The sequence below is a fragment of the Alternaria arborescens genome (assembly GCF_004154835.1).
Source record: "Alternaria arborescens strain FERA 675 chromosome Unknown contig_7, whole genome shotgun sequence".
Lineage (NCBI taxonomy): Eukaryota > Fungi > Ascomycota > Dothideomycetes > Pleosporales > Pleosporaceae > Alternaria > Alternaria arborescens.
Window position 1 is genome coordinate 1,087,862 of NW_021167862.1, and position 23,016 is coordinate 1,110,877.

A 23,016-nucleotide genomic window follows, 5' to 3' on the forward strand; every position below is an offset into this window, starting at 1 on the left:
GCTTGCTGCCGGCAACATCTCGATTGTCGCAATGGCTAAATCAAACGACAAACGCGCTGTGAAGACAGACAAGAAGACAGATACGCCCAAGAAGAGCCACAAGTCGGGCACTTCATTCATCAAAGTTGACAAGAAAGCGTTTGACCCTGCGCTAGCATCGCTGTTTGCGACCAGTGTACGTCTATCGCATACACGTGCTGAAGAGTGATTGCTAATTCATGTACAGGCGGGTCCTGTACAAGCGCCCCCAAAATCACGCTACCAGGCGCGCGCCCAAGAGAAAGCGACCGAGGACTCGAGTGAAGATGAAGACGAAGGCGATGCGAACGATGCGGAACTGAGCTCGGCATCTGAAAGCTTGCCCTCCGATGATGACGACGACGAGGATGGAGACGAAGATGAGGACATGTCGGATGTTAGCGAAGGGTCAGAGTCCAAGGACGAGGCAGCGCTTGCAAAACTGCGTGAAGCTGCACTGCACGGCGCAGTAGAAAAGCCTAAAAAGCGCAAGCGAGGTGACAAGGAGGAAGTCGAGGATGCCTACATGCGAAAATTGGCACGAGAGGAAGAGAAGGAGGAGGAGCAAAGACAAAAAAAGCGCAAGACAGAAGAAGAGGACGAGGATGAGGGCGATGAGGATGATGAATCTTCAGACGACAACGATGAAGGCGAATCTTCAGGAGAAGAAGACGACGACGAGGATGCGGAAGATGTCAATGATGCCGACAAGGCTGAAGACCTTACAATCCCCAAGCACGAGTCGCTCATGGAGAAGACCGACGAGAGCGCTTCGGAAGTGGAGAAGGCATCGCGCACCGTCTTCCTAGGCAATGTCTCTGTCGAGTGTATAAACTCAAAGCCCGCCGAAAAGGCCCTCAAGAAGCACCTAGAGTCCTTCATCCCTGATCTCGCCGACAACAAGCCCCCGCATAAGATCGAGTCGATACGTTACCGCTCGACAGCATTCGGTACCTCGCTACCCAAACGCGCTGCCTTTGCAACCAAGGACATCATGGATGCGACTACAAAGAGCACGAATGCATACGCTGTGTACGCAACCAAGGTCGCGGCGAGGGAGGCTGTCAAGAGGCTAAACGGCTCCATGCTCCTCAAGCGCCACCTCCACGTCGACTCATTGGCCCATCCATACAAAGTCGACCACCGCCGTTGCGTCTTCGTTGGCAACCTTCCTTTTGTAGACGATGAATCCCAAACGCCCGTGGCCGAAGGCGAGAAGCCCAAGAAGAAGAGGCCTGCCTCTGACGTTGAAGAAGGCCTCTGGACGCACTTTGCCAAATGCGGGAAGATCGAGAGTGTGCGCGTAGTCCGCGATGCAAAGACGAGAGTCGGTAAGGGATTCGCCTACGTACAGTTCGTGGACGAGAATGGCGTGGAAGCCGCACTGCAACTTAACGAAAAAATGTTCCCACCTATGCTTCCCCGCAAACTCCGTGTTACACGCTGCAAAGCAGAGAAGAAGAACAAGGACAAGCCGAGAGGACCGCCACCATCCAAGACAGAGGGTGCATCAAAGGGCAGGCCAGGTGCTGGCTACAAGCAAAAGCTTACTGAAGAGCAGAAGTCACAACAGGGACGTGCAAGATCGATGTTGGGCAAGGTCGCCAAGGCACAGACGAAGGAGGGTTTCGTGTTTGAAGGTCACAGAGCGAGCGAGAGACAGGGTAAGAGTGGGCTCAAGTTCAAGGGCAGTGGAGGCAAGAAGAAGGGTCCTAATGGACGGAAGAGCAGAAGTGCAGGCTGGAAGAAGACTGGCGGCAAGAAACAGTGATAGTCAGCGAATTCAACCTGCAAACACGGAAGCTGTAGGATATATACAGCTGTCGCGGGGCTCAATCGATACATTACGTGCGCATTTCTACAAAAGAGCTTGCAGTCAGCAAAAACACATTGCGGTGAAACCTCACGACCAAGGCTCTCGGCTTTGCTGTCCTTCCACTACACTTTCTTAACGTAAGCACTAAGAACACAAAACATTTCCAAGATGGGCTCACCCGAGCTGTCAGTACCTGATGCTACACAACCATCATGTTTCAACAAGACATACCAAGATCCTCAAAAAGAAAAAGGCTCTTGGCCCCCGCAAGTTATCGCAGTCTTATCTCAAGGCTAGAAATGGGTTGTTGAAGACAACCAAGTTGACATACACGGCTACTCCCCTATTAGAAGATGGGACATCAGACTTACTCACGTCACCCGTGCACTTGATAGCGGGTGAACACACTGTCTTGGTTGCGATTCTAAAATCAACTCACTTCACCTCTATTCGCGAGCTCGCCTTCACCCACGGTAGGCGTTTGCCTTCACGACAAATCTGTAAAGGACAAGAGCGGTATGGTTGCTTGATAGTTGGGTACTAGTGCTCTCCATGACACGACGCATGTAGTTCAGTACGACTATCCGTAGTCTACGTGGAAGGTCGGCTATAGGAATTGGATATGTGATAGTATGCACGCCTCAAGATACAAAGAGCTTTGGTACCCTTCCGCTCTTGAACCACTTGTAGAATTTCATGAGACTCATGTTGATTGAGGTGGATTGTTTAGGTGATAAATGTTTCTAAGATCTCTACAAAAGTGGTTTCCTCTTTTAGCTAGCCGTTAACCTTCTGTGATGAAACAGGATCGTGTTGAACTCAGGACTGGGTGTCGGTCCATTGCATATGCTGTCCTTGTCCATTTCCTCTATCTGTTGTATATTCTGGGGCATATGAGACCGCGTGTCTGACATCCTGCAACCTGATGCGTGAGTGACTCGCAGCTCGGACGCAGGCCGTGGACGTGCACCACTTGATGCTTCTTCTTTCTTGCCTGTCTTTTCTTCACCTTGGAAGTCGTCTTCTAATAGCCCGATCGGCCCGCTTGACTAATTGTCGTCAAGGATTACCGGAGATCTTACCAGTGAATAAAGCATGACACATGGACTGTAATAACACCGTCACTACCTCAAAGAGAAACTGAACATCTCTTTAGAGCAAAGTACTTATACCTACTATAACAAAGCGTGTTAAGACCTTTCTAGATATAGATAGAGAACTTAGAAGTCTGCAATGCTATTAATCTATCTAGAATTTCTTCTTAGAAGCTAACGTAGGCGGTAAACTAGGGCGTGTTATTCCTATACACGTTTGAGTTTTCTATTGTATACGGTGCCGGTGACATATTTCTCTAGTCGCTTGCTCCGGTTCCGCTTCTACGGTGGATATTGCTGATGGTGCCATTTTTTTGGTAGAACTGGTAGGATTAAGGTACTGAAATTGAAAACTGTGATACCTTGTTGAGCATTAGACATCATGTCCAGTGGTGTTTCATAAGCGCCGCTCAGAGCGTCTGTCTTACAGGCTGGTAAGCCGCAGTTGAAGACCATGACTGGTGCGGTGCGGTACAGTGGGCGCAATGCTGAACGTCTGGGGGATCTGCGGAGGCGCGAACTCTAATCGCACATCAAATACTGTAAGAGCCGCAATGTGCAGTAAGATCAAGATGAAACGAGCACGGTGGTGCACGCGACAAGTGCTTCACCGATGTTCCCTTGTCAACTGGAGCAACGGTTTCATCCGGGATGTGCTGAACACGACCATTATCCCGATCCGAGGTGGAGAGCAACACTGACGGCTGCGGGTGGCGGGTCAGCATTTGCTCAAGCCGAACAGCGTTTCAACAGAAGCCCAATACAATCACCCACGCATTCATTATCGAGGTAAAGGTTCAGAAGTCGACCGCAATGAAAGTGAGATTAGTGGAAGAAGTGTGGCACAGAAGCAGCTGATGATTCAAATGTCAACTTCCTGTAGGATTCTCGCGTGCTGCACGGCATTGAGCTGATGGTCGCCCAAGGATGAACGCGTGGGTTGTGTGTGTGTGGAGGGGGCCATGCACACCAGCGGAAGATGTAACCTGATTAGATTAACGCGATGAGCAATCGAAACTGATACGCTGCGGTACAAGGCTGGTGGCAGATACACAGCCGAGCTGCGTCGGCACCGTTCTGGTACTTGGGTTCGCGTGTCGCGCGAATGGTGCAATGGCGGAAGTGAGGCATTTGATTGACTGCTGTGGAACCCGTATAGATGGAGGTGCAGTATCAAGAACGGAGTCCATAACGGGTGCCAGAGCGTCCGACAGTGCCAGAACTCCTGACATTATGCCGGCAAAGGTAGGGTTGGGTTCAAGGCAGCGCGAAGCGAGCTTCTGGCCAAGGAATTGTTCCCCTTGCATTTCATGTGGTGGTTGCTTTCGAGATAACATCCATCTTCAGCCGCCGGACGAAAAGCACATGTTAGAGTAAATGGGCCGAAGTATCAACAAAATTGTGTGACTTGCGAGCGGCCGAACCGTTGCCTTGGGTCCGAGGAGGATGACGCAGCGTGGTGTGTGGCGGGAAATGTCAGTGGCTGGTCTTGAGGCCTACCGATCTTGAGACAAGGACAGTACGCGTCTCGGCTTGACGAGTCGAGATTCAAAGTAGAACAGGAGCCTTTCTTTTGTTTTGTGCGGCATGAGCACACTCTTTTCTCCATGCAAAGCAGGGTCAACGTGACGATCGCAAGCTTGGACGCTGAAGCGGCTCGGGTTGGGGGGTCAGACTTTGCCCACCTGCATTCGCGTTCTGTTGTGCTTACTATACAGCCAACGTGACGGCGGTGCATACTGCGTACATTCATATCAGGATGTGCAAGGAAGGGATGGAATAGTATCATTCATATCATTCCCCGTATTGTCACATGGCATGGAGCTCTCTAATTGATGTTGAATGCTTTCTTGAGACGTGGGCGAGACGGAAGCTGGGCCAATAGACGTAAGAGACAGCAGTGGCGGCTTCTAGTCGAGCGCGAAGCAGCGCGTCGCCTGAGGCATGCGTGGCGGCTGAAGGGCGTCGGGCTCTCCACGGAAGGGTGTGTGTTCACAACTCCGCGGTGCTCTGTCAGATGCGCAAGCACACTGCTTGCCGGTGAAGCAAGCGTCACATATTGCAACAGTGAGCAACGAGGCTGTTGTTTCTCGTCCCCTTATGTCAAGGCGTGATCAAATAGATGGATGGGTCTTGCCAGGGCAGAGCCAGCTCAGAGTTTGGCGCCCGCCCGTACCGGCGTACTATGGTACCCAACCTGCAACGGATCTGCCGTCTGGGGGCGGAGCAATTTCCAAGGACGCGCCAATCGAAAAGCTGGTACCAGCATAATGCCCTGTCTTCCAGATCATGTGTGCACTGTGATTTGCCTGAAGCTGAAATTCAATTTCGAAGTGGAAGAAGAATTACACAGAGTTGTGAAAAACATGAGCGATTTGGCGCTGGGCTGAAGCTGGAAGCACGTGTGTACTCTACCCACGTCATCGGTTGAGCCTCGGGACGTCGGGGTTTTGCGCCAACCCCGCTTCACTCGTTAGCTTCCCGAGAACAACTTCAATCACCCAAGACCAAGATGCATTCTTATAGATGGAAGCACATGGGAACAGTGATGCGTGCTGTCTGCCTCTGTTGCACATGGCCAACTGTCCCGTTGAGGACGAGAATCCAGTGTGGCTGTCTTGCCCACAAGTATGGGGCCACAATCCCTGCGAGCCGCTAGTGAGCTTAGCGTGTCGGCGGGTCATCGAATTATAGGCGTCGCCGACCGCTCCTTCCTGAACTCTTTCGCGCCTTCCAATCATCTGGTCCTCCTCCCCAGAGCATTTTAGCACGATCATTCTACGCATCTTCAACGCGTCCGGGGCTCCAGCAAGCACAACTATACAACAAGACATATAAGAAATACACAAAACTCTCTCTCTCTCTCTCTCTCTCTCTACCCTGCGCTTGCGCTCAAAAGGTTCCGTCCTGCATCAGTTGGCTCGCGTCTGGTCGTCAAGTCAAGAAGATCGGCCTGTAACCTCGACTCGCAAATCTCCCCAACCACAGACCGTGGAGCAATAGATCACGGGATCGCATTTTGCTGCAGACCACAACACCCATTGGTAAGTCAACCCCATCCTCGCGCCCTGATCTGCACACGCGTGCTCGTTGCGCCTATCGTCGCGATGTTCGTTTTGCTTGTACGCCAGCGGATCTAAATCGCACTCGCTTCCACTTCATCATGGAGACATCTTGAAGGAAGGCGCATCCATTCAGACACGGCCATTGTCGTCGCAGCGCCATACCACGTCCCTTCGACATGACGCGCTGTTGCCTCTCCGGTTTTTCTTTACGAGCAGACCGCATGCTCTGACACTACGCGTGCGCTTCACATGTTCAAGGGCTGACGTCGCATTAGTTCCGCAACACACAGCCCACCAAGCCTCTTTGTATCGCGCTCTCTGCCCGCTACTTGGACCACGCTGCTGTCACCTGCGCAACGACAATATACATTTGTCCGCTCGCTGGTCGCCCTAGGCTTCAAAGCCGAAAGGTATCTAAGCCTACCTGTCATCTCGACGGCGCAGCAACCGACAATACGCGCTGCTACTGATCAAGGTAAGTGTCCACCGTCATGCATATGCACGTTGCACCCTTGACTGCCAATGTGCCAGCGCATCGCCCGCCCAGCCAGCACATGCCAACTTCGACATCATTAGCTGACAGTACTCCTAACTGTGTAGACAGTCCTCATCTTCATTTCTAACTGGTGAATACCCGCAACGACTATTCCCCACTACGGCGCGGCCCTCTAGAGTGCAGTTTCACCCTCGACAAAACGCTTTACCACTTGTAAACGCGCACTGCCCTCTCGGCGCCCAATCGCAATCTTCGCGCCTCCAAACTCAAGGCTCCAGCCGTGCGCTCTAGCGAAGTCGCCTCAACTAAGCGTGGCCACTGACAACACATCGAGAGCTGACCCTGCCCTGAACGCGACCCAGCCTACCTGCGCTACGCGCCTACTGTAATCCTCCCACTATCTCGTCTCTAACCACCAAACAAGCCAACGTTGGAGACATCTTCACCATGACCGACTACGCCCAATTTTCGCAATCCCATCATGGGCCAGCACCCACCCAGCAGCAGATGCAACAGTTCGGTCAACAATCCTCTCCAATCCTCCCCTCTCAGGGTTACAACCATGGCGGTGCGCCACACCCTCAACACCACCAGCAAATGGGGTTTCCGCAACAGCAAGCGTACATGGCCGCTGGCATGCAGAACCCTTACATGGCATCTCAACAGGCACAGCACCAGCAGGCTGCAGCGTTAGCCACGGCCGCTGCTGCTGGTCCGGCTGGATACTATGACCAGAATGCTATTCCCGGTCAACTCGCACAGGACCCGCGCGCATCTCCACGTATGTCGGTGTCTCAGATGAAGGGCGACGGACGCGTAGCTCCTCGATCTCCGACCAATGTCTCCAATGCGATGAACAGTGCGCTTCCATCTCAAGTGATGACGCCGACTCAGATGCAACAACAACGACGTATGAGCACGCAGATCAGCAGCCCCGCAATGCAGCAACCCCAGCCTGTAATGAACCACGGCGGGCCCAGGCCTTCAGTCCCTCCAATGACCCAGCAATCCCAACACCAACAGTCACCAGAGCTCGTCGCCGGAGGAGCGCAGCCTGAGGAGGCGCCGCTCTACGTGAATGCTAAACAGTTCCATCGCATCTTGAAGAGACGTCTCGCGAGGCAAAAGCTTGAGGATGCGCTGAGGCTGACGTCCAAGGGACGAAAGCCATACCTGCATGAGTCCAGACACAATCACGCCATGCGCCGTCCCCGTGGTCCCGGTGGTCGCTTCTTGACGGCAGAGGAGGTGGCTGCAATGGACAATGCGGCTGCAAAAGGCGAGGGTGAAGATGGCAACAAGGAGAACGCATCCATGCCTTCCAAGCCCGCCAGCTCTGTGCCAAAGCGCAAGGCATCCGCGACGCAGCTCAAGGGAACACCAACTATCAAGAAGAACAAGGCGGGTGCTGTGCAGCGTCACAGCACAAGTGAAGAGGACGAAGAAGAGGACGACGATGATGTTGAAGACGAGGGCTAGATTCCCATCGCCGCCAACATCTCATGCTCCTTCTACGATTCGACTTCTACACCTCTTTAATTTCGACATCTGATATTCTTGACAGTTCCTTTCGGGAGCTCCCCTTCATTTCACGACTTACGAAGCGAGTGCTTTTGGGAAATCCGGTTGGCTTATGCATTTTACCCCTGTTGTCAGTCATGGACGCTTTCACACACAAATTGTCTTAGCTAGGGACTGGGTGGGATTGGGTCACACACACACGGTGGGGCGGTCGGAGCATACGGCACTCACTCGGACGTTGGGAGTTATGTTGTTGCTTTCTATTCCTGTCTGCGGATGTGTGGACTATCATTTTCTACTCCTGTTATCTTCTTGTTTTATCTGTTACGATCAAATACCCACACTCGCTATCTAGCTTGGCGAGAATACCCAACCACTGGCCTGGAGTGCCAGTGGCTACAATAGAAAGGGTCCTCCTTCATCGGACGAAAACCAATACCATTCCACTTACTCAAGAGGAGCTCTTCCAGTACCGACTGTTGTCTCTTGATGTTCAATATTCAAAGCTGTGTGCGATATAGGCCACTCCCGCCTTCAGGGTAAAGCGTCGTACTAGCTCGTGTATAACTTGATGCGATTGTTTATTCAATATATCACATTATGCGTGAAACCAAGCTGTCAGAAGCACAATGTTCCCACTGCTGAGGATCGTGATTTGTACCAAAACCGCACGTCGGAGTTGCACTTGTCTTCCCGTATGTTGGTCTCATCTCTCTGATCTTTCAGCCTCGTGCTTCACTGTGAAGGGACTTGTGACATGCTTAATCACATTTGCGACTGGCGGATCTATGAGAACCGCGTCACTACGTGAAAGAGAGAAACCGAATATCTTTTTAGAGCAGAGTACTTTCCTACTACAACAAATTATATTAGAGCCATATAAAAATTGATAGAAATCCTAGAAGTCTACAATTCTATTAATCTTTATAATCTCTGTTCTTGGAAGCTAATGTAAGCTGTAAGGTAGAGCTTCTTATCTCTACCTGTTCGGTTTGTCTCTTGTGTAGGGTGGCGTGCAGATCTCCACAGTAGTGGATTGGTCATTGCTAAGTAATTCGTTGCGGAATTGGTGTGCGGAACCGCGCCTCGGTAAGTAACCGGAGATCTGCACATGAGAAGTGCGGAGCTTCTGCAGGCCGGATATGTACACCAATTTCGAGTGTGCTACGATAAGCATTGTTCTGGCTACTTCCATGTACGACCTACATGATGAATTCTTCGTCGTGCAGTCCTGCCACCCCTCATTCATCACAACCGCAAAAACATGACGAAGAGCCCAGCCAGCCAACACTCGGCGGATGAGTCAATCCGAGAAGTACAGGACGATACGTATGATGAGCCTGACGACCAAGAAAGAGATAGGATCGAAGAAGAGTGGCGCAACAGCATTCGCATGAAGGTTGACCTTCGACTTTGCAGCATCGCAGGAATCTTGTGCTCGCTCAATCTACTCGACAGCGGCGTGATATCCAGCGCATCCGTTACGTCGATGCTCAGCGACCTAGACCTGGACATCGGTAATAGATACTCGGTCTCTATCTTCATCTTCACAATTGCAAGCATTGCTTTCCAGTTGCCGTCAACAATTGCTGTGCGCACTTTTGGTCCGCGTATCTGGTTCGCCTTGATCACTTTCTGTTTCGGCATCATTACACTGTGCACGGCTTTCGTACAGACATGGCGGCAAATGATTGCACTTCGCATCCTGCTTGGTATCGCCATGTCGGGTATCTACCCCGGATTGACTTATCTCATCTCGACATGGTACACGCGGAAAGAGCAACAGCTTCGCTTTGCCCTGATGCAGAGTGGAGAAGTCATTGTCTTGGCAACGGGTGGTATCGTCAACTTCGGGCTCAACCAGCTTGATGGCCAATATCTCAAGGGATGGCAATGGATGTTCGTCGTGCAAGGAAGCATCACTGCGTTCTTTGGCATCTTGACCTATTGGTGGATGGTCGACTTTCCCGAGCACGCGCAGAACTCTTTCTACTTCCTCACGCCCCACGAGAGCGCGTTGGCATCTTCTCGCATTCAAAAGGACCGAGGCGATGTCAAGCCTGACGACTTTGCTTGGTCCAAAGTCTTTGTTCACGCCAAAGATGCAAAAGTCTACGGATTCTGCATCCTTTACTTCCTGCAGAACCTTGTCTCGACGTCGCTCTCCTACTTCTTGCCCATTATTCTGCAAGGCGGAATGGGCTTCTCTTCTGATAAATCGATCTTGCTCTCTGCGCCGCCTTATTACTACGCGGTTCTCCCCGCCATCTTGTCCTCGATCATCGGCGACAAGTTTCAGCTAAGAGGGCCAATCATAGTTTTGAACTGCGTCTCTCTAATTATCGGGTTTTGCATGCTGGGTTTCTCAGACCAAGTCACAGTGAGATATATCGGCACCTATCTTGCGACTGGAGCATACGTGGCGAACTGGGCTGCCATGGCGACTTATCAAGCGAACAATATCTGCGGCCAGTGGAAGAGGGTGTTCACGGCCGCGATGGTCACAGCCTTCAACGGAGCAGGAGGTATTGCTGGAAGCTTCATTGTCAGACAACCGGAGAGTCCGAGGTATATGACGGCGATTTGGGTGAGCATAGGGAGCCACATTTTGATCATTGGACTAGTTGGTGTGTTCTCGGTGTTCTTCTACATTTCGAACAGGCGGCAGACTAGGGGAAAGCGACTATTGGAAGGGACGGAGGGTTTCAAATTCACCTATTAGGCGAAGAGCATAGAGGAGAATACGGTTGACCTAAGGCAGACCCTGAGAAAAATCTACTCTACCAGTATTCCCAAGTCGCATTACAGTGCCGCCTAGTTTTGACCATGCTTACGTATGCCCTGTGCAATTGGGCACCATTCCGCGTCAATGAGTCCAGGCAGGTGAGTCGTGAGGGAGCAACGTACCCAGGCAACAACAGAAACATGTGAGCTTGTCATGCACAAAGTGGTTCGCCGACATGCTTGACCAGTCACAGGAACATGGGATGAAAGCGGGTTGACGTCGGTGTGGGGACCGTCTGGGACAAGGCGGATTGGCTCGTGCTGAGTCGCTCACAAGCATCGTCGACCCAACTCCCATCTGTCTCACCACTCCCGGCTGCTACAGCACGAGCATCCCCGCAGTCCCGGTTATCGAGCGCTCCTAGCAAGTTATCCTATTCGAACCCCTCTGTTTTCTGCTTCTCCAGCTGCTGGCCGCCGATTTGGTAGCGTCAAGCAGCTTCCCCCTGTCCAGCTGGCCCCTCGAACGGCAACAGCACCCCCGTGGCCCTCCGCCGAGCTTATGCGCATCGGCACAGGCTGTACATAGATTTCACAACCTATTCCGACACGCCGTACACACGTTCTGAGTCCGCGCCGCCCTCGTAGCCGCCACAATGGTGTTCCTAGGCATATACCGCGCCATCTACGACTATGAGCCCCAGAGCAGCAATGAGATCGCCCTTGACGAGGGCGACATCTTGATGGTCCTGGAGAAGTCGACGATTGACGCCTGGTGGAAAGCGAAGAAGAAGGGACGCGATGGAGACGATGAAGAGCCCGAGGGCTTGATCCCGAACAACTATATTGAAGAGGTATGCTGCGCCTCGTCCACAGCACAGAGCTCAGCTTGGGTCGCAAAGCTATACCACACACAACACCACCGTTTGTAAAGATTCCTGTAGTCTGGAGACTGACAATGTTTACAGGCCGCACCCATCGCCCGCGCCAAAGCCCTATTCGATTACGACCGCCAGACAGACGAAGAGCTCTCTTTCAAGGAAGATGCCATTCTAGACGTTTACGACACCACAGATCCCGACTGGACACTGGTCGGAGTCGAAAGCGACTATGGCTTTGCGCCTGCGAATTACATCGAGCTTACCGAAGACGATGCGGCAGCACCAGCAGCACCAGCAGTGGCATCTCCAGCGCTGCCAAGTCGCCCGCCAATGCCGGCAGCGAGGGACTCTTTTGACGACGACCAGCCGCCTACTCCTGACACTCCCCCAACGCAGAGTCCCGCTGCCGCCCTGGCTGGCATTATACAGAAGAAGTCGCAAGAGGCAGCTCCGCGATCGACCATCTCCCCCCCACCTAATGTAACCGCGCCTCCAAAACAACAACGACGCGTGCAATTTCCCCCGGAAGAGTCGGACGAAGAAGCGCCACCGCCTCGTCTTCCCACGCGGCCCGAATCCGAAATACACTCGCCCCCACCGACTCAATACACGCATGCGCGGTCCCCATCGCCTCCGGTCAGATCGCCTCCACCCCGGAGCGTCACATTTGACCAGTATGATCCTCCAAGTAGGGACGAGCAGCCCGCGACGCCCATGTCCGGCTCTGGATATCGTCTGTACAACATCTACGAGTACATCACGCAGCCAGGCAAGAATAAGAAAATGCCAATCACGCTGGGCGTCAACATCCCGAAAGGAATGATTATGATTGCGCCCGAGAAGTCGCGCGATGGACCACAACAGGAGTGGAGTGCAGATAAGATGGAGTACTACTCACAAGAGGGCAAGCACATATTCATGGAGCTCAAACAGCCAAGCAAGAGCGTTGATTTTCATTGCGGCGCTAAAGACACTGCATCTGAGATAATGCTGGCTCTTGGTGAGCTTGCCGGAGCCGCTAAGAGCGCAGGACTGCGCGAGGTGATAGCTGCTGGCTCCGGAAATTCTAATGTGCAGAAGAAGGGTGTCATGCTATTCGATTTCATGGCACAGGGCGATGACGAGGTTACCGTCGGTCTTGGCGATGAGATCTTGGTTATCGACGATTCTGCCAGTGACGAGTGGTGGAAAGTCAGGCGGCTCAAGAATGGCAAAGAGGGTGTCGTACCAGCTAACTACGTTGAAATTACAGAAACCGTCCCCATACATGCTCCTGCAGCCGCCATGGCTCGATCGGGAACCAACGCTGGCCGATCCATCGTCGAACAGAATAGGCGGGAGGAAGAGGAGCTTGCTCGCCAGGCCTCAAGACGGAAGAGGCCAGAAAATGAGGCAAGGAACGATCAGGTAGGCCCTGGCCTGCACTTGCCTTCGCGTAACTCTAGTCTCATGCAAACAAATGTTGACCATCGTCGTACTTCACAGAGATCATCAAGCAAGCGCGAAAGCTCCGCGAAAGACTCGAGTTCGAAGTCCTCGTCTAAGCCAAGTCAGTATACAACAATTTCACTACTTGAGTTTCTTGATCTGTCTCTTACAAAGGGGTCTGCGCCTTCGGTGGACGCTGGACATCTACCTAGTGGGACACAAAAGCACGCAATTTGTGCGAGGAGAGATGCTAATTGAATTTGTTAGATGCTGCCAAAGTACGCACTTGGACCGACCGCTCTGGATCATTCAAGGTTGAGGCAGAGTTTATCCTGATCAAGGATGGCAAAATTCACCTACACAAAGTCAATGGCGTCAAGATCGCCGTACCGGTCACAAAGATGTCCGTAGAGGACCTCGAATATGTAGAACGCGTTACAGGAGAGTCTCTGGATGACGACAAGCCTTTGTCGGATCTGAAGAGGAGAAGCATGCAGCAGCCTCGCCCAAAGGACTCTGGTCCAACCGGCATTTCTGTCGAGAGGAAGCCAGAGTACGATTGGTTTGACTTTTTCCTCAAGTGCGGCGTTAACCCCCAGATCTGTGAACGCTACGCTAGGGCATTTACCAAGGACGAAATGACAGAAGAAAACATACCAGATATTACTCCTGGGCTTCTGCGTACGTTGGGTCTCAAGGAAGGTGACATTCTCCGTGTCACCAAGCACTTGGACGCACAGTTCGGAAGGGATAAGCGAAATGCTGAAGATGGAGGAGAGGGAGCTTCTGGTGGCCTGTTCTCCGGCCCGGGAGGTGCACTGAGAAACAACACTCGTAAAGGACGTCCTGCACCGCCTGTTGAAACAAACGATGTCGTTGACCCGAAAGCGTTTGAGTCAAAGTCCGATGACACAGTCAAGAAGCCCGCAGATGGTACCCCGACACCGCTGGCGTCCGCACCCACTCCTGACAAGACTGCAAATGGATTTGACGATAATGCATGGGATGTCAAGCCATCAAAATCTGCGTCCACCCCTGCGCCTGCAGCATCTCCGCCAGCAGCACAAGCACCTGCAGCGAAACCACCCCAGCTGACCGGATCTATGAACGATTTGTCTCTCTTGGATATGCCTGCGCTCAAGCCTGATGAGATTGCTCAGCCAACACCTCCCGCTCCGGCACCCCAGCCAACGCAAGCGCCTGTTCAACAGCCTCCCGCTCCCGCTCAGCAGCCACAACCGACCGGCGCTACCCCTACCCTGTTTGAACAGGTTGCGGCTATTAAGGCTCTTACCCAGCCTCAAAACATGGCTCCACCGCGTATGCGGCCACAAGCTCCTCAACAGCAAAACACTGGTGGTCTCATTGCTCCACCGCCGCAGCGGTCTTCCTCTGCCCCTATGAATCCGCAACAAAGTGCTTTTGGCCCTCCACCACCTCTACAACCTCAGCTCACAGGCTACAACCCCAACATGATGGGCCAGAACTCCGGACAGGGCATGCCACCGATGCAACAGCAAATGACAGGCTTCCCACAGCAGAATGGCGGTTTTGGGTTCCAGCAAAACGGCATGATGCCGCAACCCACAGGCTACAACTCCATGTCTCCACCTCAGCAACAGCCCATGCAGACTGGGTTTGCACAATACCAACAACAGCAGCCAACCGGTTTCCAGCAGCCCATGCAAACTGGCTTCCAACAGCAGCCCCACTTCACCCAGGGCTTCGGGAATGGCAGTCCCTTTGCCGACCCACCACGCGCACCGTTCCAGCCCCTCCAGGCTCAGCCCACTGGTTACAACTCGTTCCAACCATCCCCGCTTAACCCACAGGCGACTGGCGTCAACCGCTTCTTACCCCCGGCCCTTGCGCCACAGCCAACCGGTTACCAAAGCACTCCGCCTCTTCCTCCCATGCCGCCAATGCCTTCGATGCCTACGGCTCAGCCTTTGGTGCCACAGAAGACCGGTCCACCCCCAAGCATCAAGTTTGGTGTACAGCCCGCCAAGAAACTTACGCCTCAGCCGACCGGGAGGGCGAACCTTGCCAATGCCAGTAAGTCTCTAAAACTGTTTTGTGTAATCACTTTCTAACCATCGATCAGCTCCTCAAAATCCTTTCGGTTTCTAATTCCACTTGCGATGGTTGTTCGCTCTTTTCGTACCCCTTTGCTTACTTACGGGGCATCCGCTTAATTACCCTACCACCATATGTATATGTACATAAGTTCTGTGATACTTGTTCGTTGTTCGGAGGTGTGGATTCGCAAGGCCCGATAGCATTCTTCATCACTTCACATAGCACTTACTTGCATTCAACCCCCCCAATTACACGCAATCCGGCGTCTTTGCTGTTATTTTTTCTGCTTTACACAGCCATTGCTTTGATTTGGGTATGCTGGTAGGCCCGATGTTGATTGTTACGGAAAATCAGCATGCGCCACTTTATCGGCCCTTTAATTACATGTCTAGAATGGGGCTGAGATGCGTGGTATGATGGCTCAGCTACGGAGATGGTCGGACCTACGTAGCTTGTAAAACAGAGATAGTCCAAACCTAGATGTGCTTCTAGACAATGTGACATACTCAGAGCAACTGCACAAAGCGTATGTCATAAGTGCGGGATAGATTCACCCCTGTTCTCGAGCTGTGGTTCACCCCTTCGCGCGAAACAGATGCGAGACCAAGCCTTTGCCAAGTAAAGCTTAGCCCAACACATCAATGGCATGAGCACCCCTGCTGTGGCTGGCTGGCCGATCCGATGTCGCATCCACACAAAACCGCGCACGCGTTCGTGGCTCTGCTTGTCAAGTGTTGCAACTCAAGATAGAGCGTCGTGAATGTACATTGACCAGATGCATCAGTGTTAAGGGCTTCGTCATCGTGCAGCCAACCCAAGAAAATGCCCGATGTCGCGCTGTCAAAAAGCATGACAAGCAGGTGTGGCGATGACGAAAGCACACCAAGCTTCCTTCGTACCCCGGTTTATTTGCGCCAATAGTTGGGCCCACTGCGAATGTGGCTCATGCTAACTAGCGTAATAGACCGGCTGGGCCGAGTGATGCATGTCCGCGTGAGTGAGTGAGAGGATGCGCGCGTTTTAAAGGCGGCGCATCCCCTCGCTCCCAGTGGAAGGATCCACTGTATTTCCTCCAGCCTTACGTTGCCTTACTCCTACCTTCACTCTCAACGCCCTACTTCGCAAGGGGTGCTATCGTCTTCACAAGCGAGAATCAAGATTCTGGTGGTTCCTCGGCGAAAGCTTGGTATTGGACTTGGTTGCGCGACACCTGATTACTACCGGTTGCTGCCTCATCCTACGTACATCACCGGCGAACAAACGGATCGCGAACGCATAGCATCAAGCCGAACGCGACTCTCAATCCACACAATCTAGAGAATCGGTTTAATAAACATGTCGAACCAAGGCTACTACCAAGGCGGTCCTCAGTACCCACAACAAAGGTACGTTGTTTTCTACCCCAAATCGACAACTCGCACCTGTGTCGCAAAGTCATGCACACTTGATTCTTTTCCCAATATCCAAAATATTATACTTGGTGGAAGATGCTAACGCCATTCTCACAGCTACGGCCCCCCAGGCGGCCAAGGCTATGGTCAACCACAATATGGCGCTCCACCACCACAGCAACAAATGTACTACGGCCCTCCGCAAGGACAGTATCAACAGGGCCCACCACCCAAACAGAAGAAGGACAGGGGTTGTTTGACAGCCTGGTAAGTTGGTACCGTACACAATTAAAGAACAAGGAACTGCAACTAACAGAAGATTAGTCTGGCAACACTTTGCTGTTGTTTCGTTTGCGAGGAGGGATGCGAGTGCTGTGCTGATTGCTGCGAGTGTGCGGCAGAGTGCTGCTAGACAGTAGGAATGGTAATGAGGAGTGGCATAGGGGCACTGAGCGACTATCGGGTATTGAGAATATGGTGTCAGCACATGTCGGTCATGCGGCTGAGTTTTGGCGAGACGTGAGTCGGCTCACATGTTCATGATTGGCTTTCTGTTTCTTTGAGTATACCTGATCGCTTCCGGGTTCTTTTTACAATGTTCAATCCATGGCCTTTTTGTTTCTCGTAACAAAAGCAGTGCATGCTTCTTCATCCATTGATCCGGAGCCGACTTTCTTGTCTAGCCAACTTTGATGCATTCATGGTCTTGTTGGCTTGGCCTATAGAGCTTTGAAGAGGGAGAAACACACGTTTGACACTCAGTGAGCTCACGTTTGCATGTCCTGTAGCCTTGTTCTTCTGAATAGGGCTTCTGGTTTTGAAAGTCGAAATGATATAGTAAAGAAGCTGCAAGACGAAGGCTCATATACGTGCCGTCAGGGGCTTTCGTATGTGCTGTTTCCGCAAGCATCTTAATGCAAAGTCACTAAAACGTAAGCCCGCATAGCCTTTTATGTTCCCATTGGAAAGTCATCGTACAAGAATTTCAAAGTGATATCATAGGTGTCTATTCATCAGCAAAGGCAAGAGGCCAACCCGATCTCAATGCCTGCTTGCACAATAGCCACAGGATTCCCGATCGCAAGCTTTTTGCACGCACCCATCGTCACTTGTTAATCACCAGCAACACCTTATACATCCTTCCAATTCCGACTTGTCACCCTGTCTCTTACATCCGATCTTTGTCCTCTTCCAATATCTCGATACTCTCTCGCGAGCCCACCCCTCTCACTGCCTTGATCAATCATTCTCATGGTTCTCTTCTCTTCTACAAACGTAGCAGGCTGCCCGATTTCATCGATACCTTTCCAACTTCTGACTTCAGTGATCTCTCCAGAGTGCGTGCTCTCCGAATCAGTGTTATCTTCCTCCTGTCTTCGGCAGTTAGATGGCGGGGTCACATGCCCGGTACGCTCGAGAGCTCGTGTGCGGGTAACGTGACGATATAGTGGCTGTGGTGGACGCTCGGGCGACGGAGAGGAGGGTGGTGCACGTGGTGTATGGCGAGCGGTTAGAGGAGAAGTACGCCGGAAGCGAGTTTCTTCATAGCGTCTAGAAAGTGGAGGAGAGGGCGAGAGACGGCGCTGTCGATCGATACGAATCTCTTCTTCGTACTGTTTTCTTGGAGATGGCGATGAGTGACGAATACGGATCCTTTCAAAATCCTGAGTTGGTGACTCAGGCGGAGGGCCATCGACGACTCGGTGCCGAGAATACCCCTGATAGTGATTGTAGTTGTTGCCGCTTGCCATTCGCGTATCTAAATACCTTGGTCTGCCTCTTGGTTCAAGTACCGGCTCCTCTTGCCTTCCTCCTTCACCAAAATGGACATGTGGCCCTCCCACTTCGACATGCATTCTCTCTTGGCTTTCGCGCACTATGTCCTTCCTCCGGTAAGAGGTCTCGCGATCGGTGCCTACGGGTTTCAGAATACTCCGACTAGGTGATTCCAGACGGCGACGCGGCACAGAGTCAGCGTTGCTCGAAGTTTCATCTGACAACTTCACAGAACTACGACGCTCTGGAACGATTGACCGGTACGGCCTTGCATGCGATATAAGGCGAGCTTCCGCTTCCTCGCTCCGCCTCTCAGCACGGAAGCTGACTCGGACGGGAGATCTACTTTGACTCCTAGACCTTCGTTCTTGCGACTCAGTCCGATACATGACTCTCGTGGATCTCGTCTGAGGCGGAGGAGACGGACTGAGCTCGACGATCCTGGAACTCACTCGGCGTGAGGGGCTTCTCTCAATCTTCCTATAGGAATGAGTATGGACAATATCTGGTGGAGGCCATACCTCATCGGATTTTGAGACACGACTGGGGAGTGGCGCAGGCGGCGCAGAGTATACTTGATCTGACTGTGTTGCCCTTGAGCGAATAATGTCAGGCGGGAGCCAGGCTTCTCTAGCGTACCTTGACGAACGACGAGGACTCAAAGAAAAAGTGTGTGTTCTCCGCTCAGTTCTAAGTTCCTCTCGAGGTCGTTGGAGAGCTCGTAGTCCTAGGTATGCTTGACTAGACTCACGTCTAATCACGCGTGGGCGACTGGGAGAGTAGCGCGCAATATAGGCTTCCTCTCTGCTTCGCCTCCGACCCCTGCGCTCATCATGTTCGATGTCGATGTGGACACACTCTCCAAGCCATTCACATGGCACATCGGCCGTACACTTTCGGATGTGTGTGTATCTGCTGCTTGAGCGGTATGAGCTCTTAAGCTTCTTCTCGCATCGTCGGCAGAGTGTGGGAACCATAGGCTTGCCAGGGAGGACCGGGTTACTGCGATGGAAGCCTGCGGAGCGCATTTGGCCGCAGTGACTACAGGTGTGACAGAGCATGACTGGTACAGCCACTTCCTCGACCTGCAGTGGTGGTGCCGCAGTTGCCTGGGATTGCCCATATCGTTGGTAGTGATATCGTTCGCTTGTCTGCTGTGATCTTGACTCCATATTATCCTGCTGCATATTCCGTGACGATGGCACCATGGCGCTCGTAAGTGGAGCCATTCGCCGATGATCTATATCAGAATTCTGGTTGTTATACTGCCAGTCGGCGTTAGATCCTAGTGGAGGCGGGGGCTGAGGGATATAGTCCCTTGGTACCTGAGCATATCCTAATGGACCAGCTGTGGAAATCTGTTGTTGACTCTGTTGCTGTGCCTGCGGATCTAAAAGCGGCGCTGGGCGCTGTGGGATTCCGGTCTGACTGTAGATGCCTTGGCCGTATCCAGCCTGCGGATAGCCTCCCTGATATCCTGGAAACGAAGCGACGGAAGAGGAGGCTGCCGGTGGGGGTGTTGGTGCCGCAGGAGGTATTCCAAGGCCTGGAAATTGCTATAAAGATGTAAGCTGTAGTCTGTCGATTGGCGAATCACGCGAGAGACCGAACAAGACAGTCCCATTTCAAGCACTCCTGTATCTCATTGTTAGCCAACCTGTAGTCTCTGGGAACCGTGACGCACTCACACACTGAAAAGATACGAGTTGGCTGGCTGGGCGAAGGAACCCGGGTACTGAGGAATTGGCTGACCTTGGTTTTGGTCTTGTCCGTTGCTGCCACTGCCACTGCCGCCAGTGCGGCCCATGTACGACTCAAAGGCCCTTCTCTGCTCTTCATTGGCCATTGTGTGGTTGTGGTAGGTGCGGACGTGCGACTGGACGTGTAGGAGGAAGGCCGAAGAGCGGCGCTGATTATCGAAGCCACGTGGGCGCCGAAGGAGAGAGGTGCAAATAGGTGTCAAGAGGAAAGAGCGACAGGAAGAAAGGTGGGGCAAACTGAAGATGGACTCAGAGGACTGTAGAAAATCATGTCGCCACGAGCGGTGAACGGGAGGTCAAAGTGAAGGAGGGTCGCGTGACCGCAATCCATACCCATCGTATACAGTCGTCGTACTCGAGCCGTGTCGCCAGCCACGGTATCTATGCATTCTTGCCGCAACTCACCTCATGGATGCCTGCAATGGGAGCTAATATTCTTTTATTTCTTCCCAGACGCCCGCCTGCGAACAATGCCAGTATGGCTTATTTTGTACAAATGCTACAAATCTCTAGCAAGATCGTCATATACCTGGAAATCTACTCCACTCTCAAGACCCTAGGTCCCTTTCTCTTGGTGGACCTCTTCTTCTTGTGGCCCTTGTCAAACGACACGGCGCTTTGGTGATCGCGGCCAAAGTTGTCGAGATCCTTGACCTTGTAGATCCTAATGATCCAGTTCTCGCTGGTAAAGGCCTCCTCGATGGTGCTGAGCTCAGGGCCCTGTGCGGGGAGACGCGCGTTACGAACACGATCCTGGGCCTGTCCAGCGGGGAACAGTGCGTTGTAGTTGTAGTACGACATCTTGTACCTGGTAACGTTGTTAGTGGCTGTTATGGCTGGCTGGAAATAGATCACTTACATCAAGCTGTTCTTCATAGTTTTGGTGGCCTCACCGTCTACGCGGGACTCGCCTCGTGGGGTGAAGAAGTTGCGCTCCTTGACCTCATCAGGCCAGATACCCTCAGCGATCCTGACCATCCAGAGGAACTTGTTGATGTCATCGCCAGAGTAGCCTAGAAGACCACCAAAGACCACCAAAACGTAGTCAACCTCGTGCTGGCGCATGATGGGGTAGCTGACTTCCTCCCTGGAGCTCATAGCCTTACCAACGGTAGCAATGTGCGTGTTGTTCCAGGTGTTGTTGTCGACAAGGGTAGGGCGGTCGGCCATACCGCCAATCTGGTAACCGTAGTCCCACCAAGACATGATCTTGGCGTTCTGGGGGGTGTTCTGCCTAAGCCAGTAGTATGCCTCGCGGTAGTCATCGATGATGTGTTGGCTGCCGTCAGGAAGCTTGGATGCGAGCACGACCGAGGGCGAAGAGTAGGCGTTGGAAGTGACCCATGTGCAGTGAAGGACGAAGAGCATGAGGTAGATGGCGGAGGCTCCGGCAACGGTAAGCTTGGAGGCGTATGAGTAGATTCCAACGAGCGGGTTGCGCGTAGATCGGAGACCTTCGGGGATCACTGCTGCAGCGGCAACTGAGACAGCATCAGTGCTACCGTTCTCAGTAACGGGCTTGGGAGTCTTGACGTCCAGGTAAGTATCGAGGATCTTGGAGAAGGCCATGGCTGATGCTACGCAGACAATGGGAGTCAGAGTAAGCATGAGACGAACCATGACACCAGCGAAGTAGCTGGCAAGCACAGCGTAGATGACGATGAAGACCTGCTCATCGGTCAAAGTCTGGAAGCACAGGTAGACACCTGCGGGGAAGAGCCAGATCATGAAGTTGAGATCGAAGAAGAAGGCAGGCCACGCGGTAGGCTGATGTTCGGAGACAGAGGCAATGATGGGAATGTGGATCTTGGCATATCCGGTGTCCCAGAGCGAGTAGAAACGGCCGGTCCAGGGCGCGATGACTCCGGAGACAGTCAGAAGCACCAGTCCTCCAACACCGATGACGAAGACACCGAGGACTAGAGCGCGGAGTAGCGTCTGGAACTGCTTGCCGGGAAGTTGTGCGCGAACCCAGTCGACAAAGGCAACCAGCTGGAGGAGGCCAAAGACACCAAGCGCGGACATGTGCTCGCTACTGCGGATAGGCAAGAAACCAACAAAGGGAATCTGCATACTCGCAAGCGTGCCGAGCGCATACCACGATGTGTAGCTAACGTACAATCTCGGGCTGTATCGTCCCATGCAGATCAAGACGAAAACATGCAGAGGCAGCAAGTTGGTGATGAAGACGTATCCACCCCACGCTGACACCATGTATCCGTAGAACAGGGCACTCATTGCGCCCCAGAACATTGATCCGTTCTTAACCGCCTTGATCCACAGATAAAAGGTGAAGACCAGCAGGAAGATGGCGATGGCCTCGTTGTCGTAACTTCCCGCAACGGATCGCGAAATGTAACCAGGCGTGATGCCCATGAAGGCTGCGGCGAGCAGACCAGCGGAGGGAGATGGAACCATCTCGGAGGTCAGGAGATAGGTTGCGAGCGCGGTAAGGCCTGAGAAGGCGGGGGCGAGCAGGACACAGATGTTTCGAATGTCAACAGGAAGGCTGATGGCGCGGAGGAAATGGTAGATGACACCGCTGGTGACCATCAGTCCTGGGTAGAGAGTACCACCGGTAACTCGCCCAAGAGGATGCCATGTTCCTGTATCCCAAGTTAGTCAATTGCGTCTTGAGGGTGCTGAGGGGGTGTGCGGCCGAGGTGCGCGTACGGTCGTCGAACCAGTCCCAGAAGCTGTAGAAGCCATTCTGTACTAGGTATTTCGTTGCTCGGAAGTTGAACCACGGATCGACTGTGAAGCATAATCAGTCAATTGCTTTGATACTGTTGCATTGCAGTACTGACACTCGTGGATGATGCTCTCAAAGCGGATCACGGAGAACAGACGGCTGCTTACTGCAGCGGCAGCGATGAGGACCAGGATAATCACTCGAAGCAAGCCTCGAGTGTTGCGGCCAGTCGCCTGCTTGAGGAGCTGCCCGTCATCTGCGGCGGCAGCCATGTT

The 23,016-nt window shown here is 52.7% G+C and overlaps 7 protein-coding genes across 7 annotated transcripts; 5 read left to right on the forward strand and 2 right to left on the reverse strand.

Moving 5' to 3' along the window:
• Positions 1–31: 31 nt before the first annotated feature.
• AA0111_g4133 (Nucleolar protein 12) lies at positions 32–1,789 on the forward strand (the record flags this gene model as incomplete). The annotated part of the gene is made up of 2 exons (XM_028650099.1): positions 32–175; positions 227–1,789. 2 exons carry the CDS (start codon positions 32–34, stop codon positions 1,787–1,789), a joined length of 1,707 nt encoding a protein of 568 aa, XP_028508668.1.
• Positions 1,790–6,936: 5,147 nt separating this feature from the next.
• On the forward strand, positions 6,937–7,968 carry AA0111_g4134 (hypothetical protein; the record flags this gene model as incomplete). Its single annotated transcript, XM_028650100.1, has 1 exon — positions 6,937–7,968. One exon carries the CDS (start codon positions 6,937–6,939, stop codon positions 7,966–7,968), a length of 1,032 nt encoding a protein of 343 aa, XP_028508673.1.
• Positions 7,969–9,274: 1,306 nt separating this feature from the next.
• AA0111_g4135 (hypothetical protein) lies at positions 9,275–10,732 on the forward strand (the record flags this gene model as incomplete). Its single annotated transcript, XM_028650101.1, has 1 exon — positions 9,275–10,732. The coding sequence occupies one exon, from the start codon at positions 9,275–9,277 to the stop codon at positions 10,730–10,732; it is 1,458 nt and encodes a 485-aa protein (XP_028508674.1).
• A 658-nt stretch (positions 10,733–11,390) lies between these two features.
• On the forward strand, positions 11,391–15,173 carry AA0111_g4136 (Actin cytoskeleton-regulatory complex protein; the record flags this gene model as incomplete). The annotated part of the gene is made up of 5 exons (XM_028650102.1): positions 11,391–11,588; positions 11,703–13,022; positions 13,101–13,164; positions 13,311–15,098; positions 15,148–15,173. 5 exons carry the CDS (start codon positions 11,391–11,393, stop codon positions 15,171–15,173), a joined length of 3,396 nt encoding a protein of 1,131 aa, XP_028508671.1.
• A 1,284-nt stretch (positions 15,174–16,457) lies between these two features.
• Positions 16,458–16,925, forward strand: AA0111_g4137 (hypothetical protein; the record flags this gene model as incomplete). The annotated part of the gene is made up of 3 exons (XM_028650103.1): positions 16,458–16,507; positions 16,631–16,780; positions 16,838–16,925. 3 exons carry the CDS (start codon positions 16,458–16,460, stop codon positions 16,923–16,925), a joined length of 288 nt encoding a protein of 95 aa, XP_028508672.1.
• Positions 16,926–19,914: 2,989 nt separating this feature from the next.
• On the reverse strand, positions 19,915–20,135 carry AA0111_g4138 (hypothetical protein; the record flags this gene model as incomplete). The annotated part of the gene is made up of 2 exons (XM_028650104.1): positions 19,915–19,924; positions 19,978–20,135. The coding sequence occupies 2 exons, from the start codon at positions 20,133–20,135 to the stop codon at positions 19,915–19,917; spliced, it is 168 nt and encodes a 55-aa protein (XP_028508665.1).
• Positions 20,136–20,586: 451 nt separating this feature from the next.
• Positions 20,587–23,013, reverse strand: AA0111_g4139 (Dolichyl-diphosphooligosaccharide--protein glycosyltransferase subunit; the record flags this gene model as incomplete). Its single annotated transcript, XM_028650105.1, has 4 exons — positions 20,587–20,857; positions 20,909–22,655; positions 22,723–22,803; positions 22,857–23,013. 4 exons carry the CDS (start codon positions 23,011–23,013, stop codon positions 20,587–20,589), a joined length of 2,256 nt encoding a protein of 751 aa, XP_028508666.1.
• Between the last annotated feature and the right edge of the window lie 3 nt (positions 23,014–23,016).